Here is a 14,344-nt window from a genome sequence, read left to right as displayed (position 1 = left end):
CCCCCTTTTTTTGTGATTTCTTCTTCTTCTTCAAACAACTATGAAACTGTCGATCTACGATACCACGGGAAGATATGTTCTTGTGGAAGAAAAGCTATCATAAAAATTGTTGAAACTGAGAAGCCATCAAAGGGTCGATTATATTTTGGGTGCTCCGATTCAAATTGTGGCTTTCAAGGATGGTGCACTCCCTACTCAATCAATTTCATATCAACTGGAACAACATCATCTAGAGCTGGAGAGGGAATTGAGCAAATGGTTGTAGGCATAAAGACTAGGGTTTAAGTTCTTGAAGCTAAACAAGAAATGGTGAAACAAATGGTGGTTGGATGTCTTTTTCTGTATTTAATTTCAGTTGCAATTCTTGTTTGTAAGTTTTGAAATCAAAAGTTATTACTAATGACTACTAATGCCTCTGTTTCCATAAACTGCATATATCAATTACCAAATCATTTGGACAACTGAGCAAAATATAATCAGCAAAATTAACATTCACCAACAAAAAACATTTTCCAACTGTTTCAACAAACAAACACATTGTTTTGCATAAGTGGCCAAAATAAATAACCAAACAAACAACTTGTTCATTGTTCAACAGAGAACAAAAGATCCACTGAGCCAACTAACAAAAAATTGATCAGTTTAGATTAACTAACAAAAACATGGCTCTCAATGGAAAACATAAAAATCATAAAATTACTTCAACTCAGTTTGGAATCAAGGCATCCAAACTGGTTTTTTCTTCCCTTTCACTTGCCTTTTTCCCTGCTTTTTACTACCAACTGGAGCTGTTTTTGATCTCTGGAACAATGCTCCATTAGGCCCATGCAGTAATGTTGGTTGAGAAGAGGTAGTTTGGGAAAATAAATTCTAAACCAAAAAACATAAAATGTGGTTAAATATTTACAAATCAGGTCTAACTGAAAAATGAAATAAATGTGAAATGCAAACTAACCTCAAAAGTGGAATGTGATAAAGGTAGTTGGGAGGAGAGACTTGAATGCAGTGCTGCAGGTACTTGAATTGCAGGACTTTGTGCAAATGAATTCTGCAGAAACAATAAAACTAGTTAGATATATAAATTTAAAAATATTCAATAATAAAATATTGAGACAAAACAAATACTCAATGATAAAATATTGAAACAAAACAAATACCTCAAAGGGAACAAGTTGAGAAATGCCTTTACTGTTTGCAGGTACTTCAGTAGGAATTGATGCCCTCTTAACTCTGGGAGGTTGGGGATTTTTTGCCTGCAATAAATGAATAGATAAAAAATTAGTATTATCCAAATAATATGAAAATGAAAAATACAAATTAAGTAAATAAATTACCTTCAACAACTTAGAATTAGGATGCATTTGTCCCTTGCATCCTCTTTTATTATGTCCAGTTTGGAGGCACTTGGCACATGTCACTGCCAATTTCTTTCTTGAAACCTTAGAAGGATTTCTACTGCCTTATTCATCAGCTGTTTTGTTTCTCTTCTTTTTAGGTCTTCCTGGTTGTTTCTTAATAATTGGAGGCAGAAGTTGTGGCAATCCAGTCATGACATAATCATGTTCTCCTGGCACTATGCCATGACATATTTGAAAGTTATAGGTGGCCAAATAAGCTTCCCTAGTATAGCATGGATGCACATAGTCCTCTGGCTGATGCTTGTTCATATATATTGCAGTGATTGCATGCTTACATGGCAGTCCACTCACATCCCACATCCTACAGGTGCAACTTCTGGCTTCAAAATTAACTGAGCATTGTCTAACATGAGGCCCTTCATGGCACTCTACTTCATATAGCATCCCCCAGACCAAGTGAAAAGCATAAGCACTGGCTTCTTTAATTTTCTCCAATTTCTTGAAGATATTAGGACCAAGCTTTCCCACATGCTTCAGCATACCATTTTTTTTTACTTGAAACCTTATCATTAGAGCTTTTCTAATCCATTCCAGCCTAGAAATGATGTGCATATCTCTGGCATCTATGATGTAGTTATTCCAGCTTTCATTCATACTGTTCACAAGTATATCACACTTAGCTCTTGGACAGAAATGTGACCTGGCCCAGTTTTGAGGAATAGCATTCATTAACCACTTAAATGCACAAGGACCTTCCTCTCCATTCTCAGCAACAGTTGGTGGATCAGCCTTTTTTATCTCATTCATGTAGTACTGCCATTCATTCTTGTTTGCAGTAGATGCTGCTTTCCATAATAGATCCTTCAATTCTTTGCCTTTATACTTCATTTTGAAATTGGCATACATGTGTCTGATGCAGTATATGTGCTCCACACCTGGCATGAGTTCATTTATGGTCTCAACTAGACCTTTTTGTCTGTCAGAAATAAGCACCCACCCTCTTTCTTGAACACTTCCCATATCATTGAGTAATTGGAGCAGAAACCATGACCAAGTCTGCTTGCACTTAGATTCTACAACAGCAATTGCAAATGGGAAGAGATTGTCGTTCCCATATCTGCAAACAACACTCAAAAGCTGACCACCCACTGATCCTTTGAGGAAACATCCATCTAATCCCACTATAGGTCTACATGCTGCTAAATACCCACTTTTTTGTGCAACCAACCTAGCATACAGCCTTAAGAACCTAGGTTGAGTTCCTCTGTTATTTGCTTCTGCAGTTTGAATCTTGAAACAACTCCATGGATTGTGGTGTAGCACTGTTGCACAGTAGTTTCTCAGCAATGCATATTGCTTCTTTATGTCTCCCTCCACAAGCTTCTTTACTTTATGATTGGCTCTATAGACTTGCCACCTACTGATATCAACATTAAGGTCTTTCCTTACCTTTCTCTTCATGGACTTTACTTTTATTTCATGGTTGTCTCTCAAATCATCAAGATATTCTTCAGCTAAGAATCTGGAATTTACATGTCCATTTTCATGTACTCTTCCATACTTGTACTCTGATATGAATGACTTGATCTGAAATGTTGATGTATTGCCAGCCACAGTCTTGCTTGCACTTGGCAGTTATTTTCTTATTCTCATTCTTTATATAGGTGATAACATGACCTCTCAGTACATTCCATCTGACCATAGCTTTTCTAAACAGTTGTGGTGTGGAGAACTTCAACCCTACAGACAAAACAGGATTCTTCATGCCAGTAGCCTCATTGAATTCCTCATACTGTTCACCTTCAGCATCACTATTAAAGATGTCTTCAGCTTCCATAGGATCTCCACAATCAGACCACCATTCTTCCACTTGCACATCAGGACCTTTACTTGCCTCTTTTCCAATAGTTTCAGTCATAAAAATGTCATCATGTAGGACCTCCAGGCCTTCCTCAAACCAGCTAGGATGACTACTCACTTCAGATGGTGGTCTATCTTCATCTTCTTCATAATCTTCATCATCACTATCATCATCTTCTTCTTCTTGCTGATTTTCTTCTTGTTGTTCTTCTTGGTGGTTTGTTTCTTATTCATTAGCTTCTGGAAACATCTCTGAAAACACTTCATTAATAGTTTTATCAATATCTTCATCTTCTGGATCAATATTTCTCCCATCTTCTTCTTCAACATTTTCTGCATATATGCAAATGACATCTCGGCCTTCATAAGCTGTAAGTTGTAACCATCTGAATTACATCCTCATCCCCCTTCAAAATTTTCAAACATCTATCTAAAGTTTCACCAGCCACTCTATAGTAGATCAAACATCCCTCATTGATTCCCAACCGAGAGTGATACAACTACTCAAAGTACATATAAGACAGTGTGGCTCTATCTTCAATTTCTAAAAACTCCACCATTCCTCCAACATACTTGATCATAGGTTTCCACATAAAATTTCCTCCATAATGGAATCCTATAGTCACAGGGTTCCTATAATAAGAAAAAATTACATAATGCATAAGATTCAGTACATAATTAGAGGTGAAAGAATATAAAAAAAAAGTTCCAGATAATGGCTAATTATGTACTGCAAGTGGATAAAATTGGTCCAAAATTGGGAAATTTCATAATGCATAATATTCAGTACATAATTAAAGCTGAAAGAATATAAAAAAAAGTTCCAGATAATGGCTAATTATGTACTGCAAGTGGATAAAAATTGGTCCAAAATTGGGACCATTCTTCCAAAGAATAAAAAAATCGAACAGGGACCACAATACACATTGAAAGCAGACAAAATGACATAAAAGGGACAATTCAAACAATATAAATAGGGCAAAATCTGAACACAAAACATGAGACCAATAAAAAATTTCAGTATTTCACCCAGATAAATTAGGGATTCGAGCCATATCATTTTAAAAAGTTGTGGACAAAAAAACATGGGTATCTCTATTTAACGTAATAAAAACAAAAATAAGCATAAATATTGACGAAGAAGGAATTAAAATGAATAACTTACTTGGGAACTTCCATGACTCGTTCGCAATTCGATGTATTGTCGCAAACACCTTCTTTCACCTAGTTCATCTATTGTCGTAATCACATTCTTTGAGCACTAACTCCCTAATCTTGCAAAGAACTGGTTGAATACGATAGAAGTTTGTGAAATCCAGAAGAGTTAATTTGGGAATTTTGGGTGAGTTGTGTGAATTTGGGGGAAACGATTTACCACATGTATGAGGGTCGTGGTTAGGGCATGTAAATTGTAAGAAATTAGAAGGGTATTTTAGACATTAACCATCCTCCGTTAACCTTTAACGGATATACTGACGGGCGCTACATTGTGCAAACCACAGGGAGGTAAAAGACCTATATTGATATGACAGGGGGTAAAGTGCAACAAGTTGAAACCACAAGGGGGTAAAGTGCTATTTACCCTTAAAGAAACTTACCAAAATCGAAAATTGTTGCTCGATTGTGATGTCCAACTCCACAATGTTCAAATTTTGCGAAATTAGGTTTGGGCAATCTTGTTGTTGCGGAATTTCACCTCAATTCGATGCTTCATACGAGGAATTTGGGGGTAGGGTTTTTGCCTTCGGTTCAATGAAATAGGGGGGATCACAAATTCGGAATTTTAAATTGAAATTTAGGTAGAGAACCACATGTCACTCCACGTCATTGTTTTTGGTCGCATCATCTTGGGGTGTCAGCGAGAACGTCACTCCACATCACGTTAACAGCCAGGTCGACATCACGTATGCCACACGTGATATTTATGTCCAAGTCAACTGACGAAATTGACGGCAAAAATAAATTGTTAAAAAGTGGCAAGTTAGAGGATATATTTTATGGATGAAAAAGTTTGAAGACATAAATCGTTTTAGTGGTAAAGTTTAGGGACATAAACTCTAATTTTACCCAAAAATTGAGTCGCTATAGGGAAAATTACAGTTTATGTCCTTAAACTTTACCACTAAAACGATTTATGTCCTCAAACATTTCAATCCACGAAATATGTCCTCAAACTTGCCACTTTTGATCACTTTATGTTCTGCCGTTAACGTCGGCAGCTAACTTCGACGGAAATAGCACGCGTGGCTTATGTGACGTCTATGTGGCCCTGAAATGTCGAGCTGTACAACACCCAGTGCCTACTTGGTCGACGAAATGTGATGTGGAGCGACACGTCATTCTCCTCCCCTATTTTTATTATAAAATCCCTAATTCTCCATATCCCCAATGAACCCGTAAATCCAATCCTTAAAACCCCATTTCGAATCCTTCAATTGAGGTGAAATTCAAAAATAGCAGAATTGTCTGTGAATCCATGTCCATTTTTCGTGGTGTTTTACCAGCAAAATAGCCCAATAAACAAATGTCGAATGTTTCCTCGATTTCATTTTCATCTTCGGGCTGAAATATCATGTCTTCTTCCACTTCGTTGGGGAAGTTGGGGAGCTGGAATCCGTTCTTGGGCACTCTATTCTTGGCGAAAAAAGAATTATATGCAGCTTTGACAGGTGCTGCATGTTTTTTTTGTTCTGAAATTGGTTCAGACATTTTGTCGAACACCTTCTGGGCAGGTTCTGAAACTGCTGAGTTGGGTAGAATTTGTGCCATCTTCACCATCCTTGTGCTCGCTTCATCGAGACCACAAGGGGCACAAGCATAAGCAGGTGAAGAATCACACGACCCCAACGTTCTAAAGACGGAGTTGGGAGAAGAATTAAAGCTTCCTCTAAAATCTTTTTCAGAACCAGAAGAGGATTCGCTTTTAATATTCACCCGAGGTAATTAGTATATTCTTGTGCCACATCAACATTTAATATTCAATATATTAGCCACGTCACATTTAACGGCCACATAGACGTCACGTGAGCCACGCGTGCTATTTCCGTCGAAGTTAGCTGCTGACGTTAACGACAGAACATAAAGTGATCAAAACTGGCAAGTTTGAGGACATATTTCGTGGATTGAAATGTTTGAGGACATAAATCATTTTAGTGGTAAAGTTTAGGGACATAAACTGTAATTTTCCCAGTCGCTATACAATTAATTCTCTTTTAAGGCGCGCCAAAACCGTCACATTGATATATGGCTTAATTCCACCTTGCACCCTCGAAATTTAGCATTTTGTCACTTTACACTCTTGAAAAAAATTAATAGCAATTTACACCATCGAAAAATAATAAATCCTTCAGAATACACCCTATTGAATATTAAAAACTTAATGAGGGTAAATTCATTTTATTGATTTTTTTTTCTAGGGTGCAAAATAACTAATTAAAATGTTATTTTCTTCTACCTCAACATAATTTCAATCATACAAAATGCATAAAAAAGAAAATCACAACGAATTACTGAAAAAAATATATTTTCTTACTAAAAAGATATAATTTTCTCACCAAATTATTTGATTGATGGATCATTTATTGTAATTAATGAAAATATTTGGGAGAAATATTTGGAAGAAAATATAATTTTCAAATGAAAAGATTTTTATTTTTGTAGATGAGAAGATTTTTATTTTTGCATTTTGTAGTTTTGAAAGGATTGGTAAATACAAAAAAGATGATTTTTGACATTTGGCATTCTAAAAAAATACCACTAAAATATTGAATTACATTCATTAGTTTTAAATTGTATTTCAAATATTAAACTGTATATATTCATGATTTATCGTGTTTCGAGGATCCAAAGTGCTATTAATTTTATTCGATGGTGCAAAGTGCCAAAAAACTATATTTCAAATATGCAAAGCGGGATAAAGCCACAGTATACTGCCATTGCCATCTTCTATGCAGAGCCGGTCCTGAGGGGAAGCCAGAGATGCCATCACTTAGGGCCCCATTTTAATTTGGGCCCCAAAATTAAATAAAAGAAAGCCTAATATATATATAGATAATTATTTTTTTAATAGAAAAGAAACGATTAGGGCCTCGATTTTTAATCTCGCCTAAGGCCCTGGAGACCCTAGGGCCGGCTCTGCTTCTATGTGACACCTTTGTGTAGCTTTACCCATAGGTTAACCGTCACAATAGACCATTTTAGACAATTTATGCCGTTCCAACAACTAATTTCCGGGTAGTGAAATATAACAACGTTCATTATTTTTAGAGCAAAGAGGAATTGTATTAATGAGGCAATTATAAGTTTATAATATCCATAACATGATCAGCAAGAACACTAGATGTAAATGAGATTCTTAATGCTCCAATTTTTTTATGATTCAATTTTTCTTCCTTGGGCGAAACAGAGGATATCTCGATCAGGGGAGAGAACGGGATTCTAGTAGACAATTTAGCTATTTTATCCGTAGCTCAATTACTATTATCTCTCAATATCTACCGGATTCTAAACTCTTCAAAACAAGCAACTATCTGTTTAATGTCATCGACATATAATGTTACCATAAACAACATCAGTTATAATAATAACATGATTCCATTGATGATCGCGGGCAAATTCCATAGCTTTGAGAAGTGTAAGCGCTTCAATCGATGAAGAATATAATTGATGTATTAATTACAACTTATAGAGAACCAAGATACGCATTTTTCGTCACACGACTTGGCTAATCCGCCCAAGACGCACCCATTCTCTACTCAGTGAAGTCGATTTAATCACGTCGTTTATGTTGGAAATTTGAAGGAGATCTAATGCTTAAAGAACGTTTTTAATATTTTAATTACTTTTATATAACATTTTTGTAACATCTCCTTTAATGACAATAAAGCATGCGCACATTAAAATATTTTGAGCCTAAGGTCTCTTGTATCCCATAAATAGGGTCATTAGCTAGTTTGCTACAGAATATAACATAGAACACTGCACACATATATACAAAACGCATGCATCATCTTTTATATTTTGTACATACTTGGGCATTTTGCAGATAAGGTTTATTACATTAGCTTCCTATAATCGTGCTGATAGAAGAAGCATCGGCGAGGCCATTTGGATTTTATCTTAGAAGTATGATCAGCCATCAATGCATGCACGAGATAACACAATCATTCTCTCAAGACAGTGTCACGTGGGACGACTCCTGTTCAAGGTCAGCCGTTCTATTGCTCTGTTTGAAGGCGACTCGCCTGCAACATTTGTACTTTTGGTAGGTTGAGAAGAACCGGGACCAAGCACTTATGAGAAAGATCTCCCTATTAAAGATGCTCTTAGTATAGCAACTTTTATTTATTATTATTTTTTTAATTTGTATCCGTAATTATGGGATTTAATTAAAATGTAATTTAGAAATTTAATTTAATTGTAATTAGGTTTTCCTTGTATACCTTATTAATTTGTGTATATATACTCATACCTCTATTGAAAAGAATATATACATATTTTATCTCATTGCTTGTCATCAGATACTATTATTTATTACTACATGGTTATAGTGGAGATGAAGAAAAAATAAGAGTGAGGGAACGAATAGCCCATTGTTTCTTTTTTTGGTAATGAAGTAACCCGCAACCAACTATGTAGGTGCACTGAATAAACCTACACTCTCGTATAATAGCTTTCAAACAACACTAGAATATAAATTACACTAGGCTAACCATGTGTGACAAGCTCCACTTAGCGACCGTTTGCAAAGGGATTTGAACATTGGTCAATTGACAAATGTTTACTTACTCCAACTACTAGGTCAACTCTTGCATGACCAAATAGCCCATCGTTAGTCATTATTCCAGATGCCCATAACTCATAATATACTACTAGAATTTTGAAACACTCAACTACCCTATTTATTGACATATAGATTGGTACGAGGTACTATACCTTCAAAATTGGAACGGACTAAAACATTAAATTGTTATCCCCACTAAAGATGAAAGTCGGATCCATCGAACTGGAATTAGCCTTTAGAAAAAAAACAAAAAAATCGGAGGTACAAAATGAATTTCAACTTCAATTCCAAAAAATTAGAATCTAAAAATTCATACCCAATTCCAAAAGGCCCGTAATGTTCAAAAAATCACATAATTTTTAAAATTTCCAACTTAGTGAAAATTTTCTGAAAAGTGCATAAAAAATAAGAACATATTCCACATCGATAAAAAGTAAAATTAATAACTACTAAATTTCAGTTGAAAAAAATAAATAAATCTTCATGCAGCAATTCAATATGTCAAAATCCTAAAACAAAATTAAAATCAAACGTAAAAGAAACTAATTTTTTTTAGGTGACATATAGCATAAGAAAGTCATTGACATGCCCATAAAGTATAAATACAATTAAATCATTAGTTTATTTTGAATCATGTAAAATAAGTGTTACATAATATATATTATTTATAAGTGTATTTAACCATTTTTCAAAATAAAAATTAGAATTTTTCTGAATTACTTTTGGAAATTAAATAATTTTAGAAATTGGAAGTTCCATTTTTTTTTTCTAGTACAATTCAGATTTCAATCCAAAAAAATCGGAAAAATTTGGAAATCGAAATGAAAAAAGTTGTCTCAAATCGACGAAAATTGAAATTTATGTTCCAACTTATTCCCCTAATCCCCGCAGAAGGGTTAAAAAAAAAAATTAAATAAATAAACAAATAAAGAGGAAAAAGGGAAAAAGGAAAAAAGGAAAAATCTTCCAGGGTGAGTTGGGGTGGCGTGTAGCATTGATGGCAAACTTTTGCTATCAGACACGAAAACAGAAAAAACAGTACAAAAACTGCAAAGGGTTTTTTCTCTCACCTGTGAACCTTCAATCAACGCCTCTTCCCATTCTCTCTCTCTCTCTCTCTCTCTCTCTTGTTACTCTACACACTCAAAGGTGAGTCTTTTTTTTTCTTTCTTTTTCTTTCGCTGCTCCGTTTTCTATTTCTTTCTGTTGTTTCCTTTTTTTTTTTTTTAATTGTTTTTAAATGTCTGCAATCTTTAGGTTTTGTTCAAGTTGTGGGATCAAAGCAAGGTTCTTTTTTTTTTTTTTTTTTTTTAATGTTTTAACCCTAAATTTAACCCCATTTGCCACACACACAATTATAAGTTTGTTAATGTCACATCTCTTGAACACATTCTTGATTCTTGTTTAAGGAATTTGAGTTTGTCTGAGATAAGGATGCTTAAATTTGTCGTCTATTTTTCTGGAAAAGTAATTGAATGTGTTATCCCGGTTCAAACCCTAAATCGAACCGCAATTTGTTAATGTCAACACATTCTTGATCCTTGTTTTTGGAATTGGAGTTGTCTGAAAATGTTCAGATTAAGGATGATTATATTTGTTTCATCTTTTCCGGGAAAATTGACGACGAAATGTGCGATCCATTTCCGACCCGTAAATTTCAATCGCATTTGGTTACACATGCACAACTATAATCTTGTTAAATGTCGCATGCTTCGAATACATTCTTGATTCTTGTTTAATGATGTCTTTTTTTTCTTTCTGTGTTGGTTGGTCGAACTACAAATCTCATTTTCGTTTATTTGACCTGTGTATCTAGATTGTAAGATCGTACACGAAGGCGTCGATTAGGCAACTAATTTAACCAAAGGCGAAAAGAAGATGGTTCGACGAGTGGTAGCACCTGATTCGTGCGGGAAAAACCGTGAGGCATATCATGAAAAGCGGAAAGAAGTTTCACCGATAGTCACTCGATTCATCAAAATCATGATAGGCAAAGACCACACAGAAGTTCTGGTAAAAAAGTTTCTCTTTTTTTATTTTATTTTTTTTGTTGTCTCCTCTCGTATAATACTGATTTTTGTATGTCGCGTCAAGCTTGTTTATTTTTTCTCCGAGTGGTAATTTTTTTAAGAAAATGCGCCTAAGATATACTGTTACTTCTTTGTATTTATTTAGATTTTTATAAAATATAATAGTATGCGTCTTATGTGTATTCTTGACTACGTTTGAACTTCACGTAACAAAATTCGCTAGAAATCTTTAAGATCTTTAACTTGAAGTGTAATATTGGTCATTTATTATTCATCTTTATCGTTGTCTAAACTAATTACAATGCCTTATAAAACATTAAAGCTTGTTTTGGCAGGTGATATTACTCCTTATTGATTGCGTGTATACTTTTTCGGTTTGCGTCTTAGATCATCATTTAAGACAAACCCGACTTTTCACTTTCCCTAGACAAAGTTCTGCCGTCTAAGAATTGTCCTTTTTTCTCTATTAGATAAAAATGACTTATGTATATTATAACATTTGTGACTGTCATGCAGTACTTGCCTCGGAAATTTGCTCGAAAAGTGGTGCACTTGGCTAATCAAGAAACTGAAATCGAGAATTCAAACGGGGAAAAATGGCCCGTAACAATTTCGTACTTCGATGGTTCACTTTCGTTCCATAAGGGGTGGAACAGGTTTTATCAAGACCATCGTATGGAAATGGGAGATTTCGTCGTATTCAACTACAAAGAGGGAAGCCACTTTGTTGTTCAAATATACGGGAGAAACGCCTTCGAGAGAATCAACTTCAACAAAGTAAGGCCACGAGAGAAGAAAAGGCCGAGGCCGGACCCACCAACATTCCCCCAAGAGGAGGAACCGCTTAGTGGATCGGATTTTCGTAAACGGAAAACCGATCCAGTGGAGAAGAAAAATGCTGACGTGGCAGATCCAACTTGCATGGTTGATCTAACTTGCATGGTTGATAGAGATAACGGGCACTATGAAAGAGAAGACAGGGGTTTTTTATTCGATCTATCGAACTTCGAGATGAAGAAAGAAGCACTCGACGAAAACAAGATTGTGGGTCCCGTTCAAATGGATGTTGAGATTAACAAGTTGGACACGAATGAAGAATCTTCTCGTGCTGAAATGGATGTGATTTGTGAGGGCGATTTGGGAAACGGGTTCGGCGAAGAAAGAGCCCCGTGTGATGCTGAATTTACGGTGGATGCCACTCCAATCAAAGGCGAAGAAATAGCCCCGTGTTATGCTGAATTTACGGTGGATGCCACTCCAATCAAAGGTGAAGAAATAGCCCCCTGTCATGCTCAAATTACGGCGGATGCCACTCAAGTCAATGTCCATTCTGATAAGTTTCTAGCGGAACCTTCCGATAAAAGTAACTCGTGCAAGAACGCGATCGACAGTATTATTTCCAGCTTCCGTGATGGTTAGACAACTCGTTTTGTTTCTTTCTTTATTATTATTATTATTAATATTTCTTTTGGGGTCATATTTTAATACATCTGCCCGCGAGCTAATTCTTCTTCACCGATGATAATCTGAAGTGTTGGAAAAGAGCGCAGTATTCGCTGAGAAGGAATATGCTTCTCCATTCGCCAGCTCAGCGCTCAAAGATCTATTTGGTATGACATCGAAGTTTGTCCCGTTTTATATTTTAAGATAGTTCTCGTAACTTAAATATTGGTTTCCAAAATTATAAACAGGTAAGTGCGCAATCAAGAAAGAGCTGGTAGAGGTGGAAGATATACCCGAGCCTTTTCTTGGAGTATCTTGTGGTGCGTTTTATTTCTCGATATTTCAAAGTAAAAAAATAGAAGAATCATCCCCCGATTTTAATCGTCTGTAATTTGTTCGCAAGATGCAGAAAAGGTGACCAGTGCTCCTCTAGTGGTAAAACCCGAGCCTTTTCTTGGAGTATCTTGTGGTGCGTTTTATTTCTCGATATTTCAAAGTAAAAAAATAGAAGAATCATACCCCGATTTTAATCGTCTGTAATTTGTTCGCAAGATGCAGAAAAGGTGACCAGTGCTCCTCTAGTGGTAAAACCCGAGCCTGATTTGCTATACGATGCAGTCCCATTCGGTGCCATCGGTCAATTTTCAGCAATTGTAAAAAGCCTATCGTTCCTGGTACGCTATTTGTTGATTTATAATAATAATAATAATAATAAATCCTTATGAATCTATTTTGGAACGAATTTCAAATCTCGTTTGGAGTCTTTCGAAAATTTCTTCGAGAAAATCTTTGTCAAATCCAAATCATTAAAAAGACTTATCTACATTTAAATTCCCGCACAACTGGATTTATTGCGATTTCTATATATATATACATATATATATAATGCAGGAGTTGCCGATTCACATTCCATCACATCCGATGAGGAGAGAGAGCGGGTATGGGAAATTTGTGCGGGTGAGAGATCCAATGGGAAGGCACTGGATGATTCTCAACCCGGCAATATTCTCTCTGAAAGCATTGACCGGTAATTGGACCGAATTCTGCCTCGCAAATGGAATCAAGCTGGGAGACGAGTGCAGGTTTCAACCCGAAAATGATGATCTCTACACTTACAGGGTTGATATTGTTCGTAATTAATGGTGAATCTTTATGCGGTTACGAATTGCCTATTTTGGAGGAAAAAAAACGAATGAACGAACTTGGAATTGTGGAAGGTATTAATGTGGATTGGAATGTGGATGTTTTTTTTTGTTTTTTCCTAGGTTTGTTGTTTTAATTGTGTTGTGAATTTGATGTTGTAGGAATTTCAAGACTTGTAAGGCCGTGTTTGGATTGTTGTTTTTTGGACTAATGTGCACCATTGTTTGTTTTTACTTTCTGCCTGTATTTGGTTACTTTGATTGATTGTTTGCATTTTCTTCTTTTACTCCATGATATTTTGATAATAGGGGTAGGGACCGAGCCCCATCCGAACGGGTCGTTTTTTATTTTTTATTTTCTTTACTGAAATTTTTTGGAAGTATTAGTGAAAACCTCTAACACATTTAGTTACATTAGGATGGATATAACATCATTTTGCATATTACTGAAAACTCCCTCATTATATATTTCAATTTTCCATAAATCTGAAATTTAGGGATATCTCTATATTACCCTTAATTATCATTAAACCATATTTTCTCCTCACTTCTCTTCACAAGCCGTATCTCTCTCATTTTCTCTCTCTCGCCACAACTCTGAACCTGCGCCACGCCGCCTCTCCCTGCCACCTCTTCCCCACCTCCGCCTAACGATCTTCTCTATTTTTCCTCATCCCTCTTCTTCTCTCCCAACGGCCTTTTTATGTGTGAATCCCATGGTCAAGGGCA

The 14,344-nt window shown here is 35.7% G+C and overlaps 2 protein-coding genes across 3 annotated transcripts; one reads left to right on the top strand and one right to left on the bottom strand.

Annotated features, from left to right (window-relative positions):
* Positions 1–1,460: 1,460 nt before the first annotated feature.
* On the bottom strand, positions 1,461–3,276 carry LOC148771034 (uncharacterized). The gene is made up of 2 exons (XM_088817454.1): positions 3,058–3,276; positions 1,461–2,945 (listed from the first exon to the last, which is right to left on the bottom strand). The coding sequence occupies exons 1-2, from the start codon at positions 3,274–3,276 to the stop codon at positions 1,461–1,463; spliced, it is 1,704 nt and encodes a 567-aa protein (XP_088673580.1).
* A 6,692-nt stretch (positions 3,277–9,968) lies between these two features.
* On the top strand, positions 9,969–13,849 carry LOC105967773 (uncharacterized). 2 transcript variants are annotated; one of them, XM_088816752.1, is made up of 7 exons: positions 9,969–10,149; positions 10,849–11,013; positions 11,547–12,444; positions 12,563–12,640; positions 12,722–12,793; positions 13,026–13,147; positions 13,365–13,849. In XM_088816752.1, exons 2-7 carry the CDS (start codon positions 10,879–10,881, stop codon positions 13,611–13,613), a joined length of 1,554 nt encoding a protein of 517 aa, XP_088672878.1. In that variant the 5' UTR covers positions 9,969–10,149; positions 10,849–10,878; the 3' UTR covers positions 13,614–13,849. The 2 variants fall into 2 exon arrangements, with proteins under 2 accessions (XP_088672878.1, XP_088672879.1); XM_088816753.1 differs by lacking the exon at positions 9,969–10,149 and adding an exon at positions 10,191–10,630.
* The last annotated feature ends 495 nt before the right edge of the window (positions 13,850–14,344 follow it).

Source organism: Erythranthe guttata, chromosome 4 (genome assembly GCF_056151865.1).
Source record: "Erythranthe guttata isolate IM_541 chromosome 4, IM_541, whole genome shotgun sequence".
NCBI lineage: Eukaryota > Viridiplantae > Streptophyta > Magnoliopsida > Lamiales > Phrymaceae > Erythranthe > Erythranthe guttata.
Note: the sequence above shows the minus strand (reverse complement) of the source record. Positions and strands in the feature narration are given on the sequence as shown.

Bases quoted from the DNA above. Each gene is read 5' to 3' on its own strand.
- LOC148771034 (XM_088817454.1), bottom strand. From the start codon at position 3,276: ATGACTGAAACTATTGGAAAAGAGGCAAGTAAAGGTCCTGATGTGCAA. The intron at 2,946-3,057 runs GTCAGATGGAAT...TCAACATTTCAG, and splicing joins AACTGTTTAGAAAAGCTATG to ATCAAGTCATTCATATCAGA.
- LOC105967773 (XM_088816752.1), top strand. From the start codon at position 10,879: ATGGTTCGACGAGTGGTAGCACCTGATTCGTGCGGGAAAAACCGTGAG. The intron at 11,014-11,546 runs GTAAAAAAGTTT...ACTGTCATGCAG, and splicing joins AAGACCACACAGAAGTTCTG to TACTTGCCTCGGAAATTTGC. The intron at 12,445-12,562 runs GTTAGACAACTC...GATAATCTGAAG, and splicing joins TATTTCCAGCTTCCGTGATG to TGTTGGAAAAGAGCGCAGTA.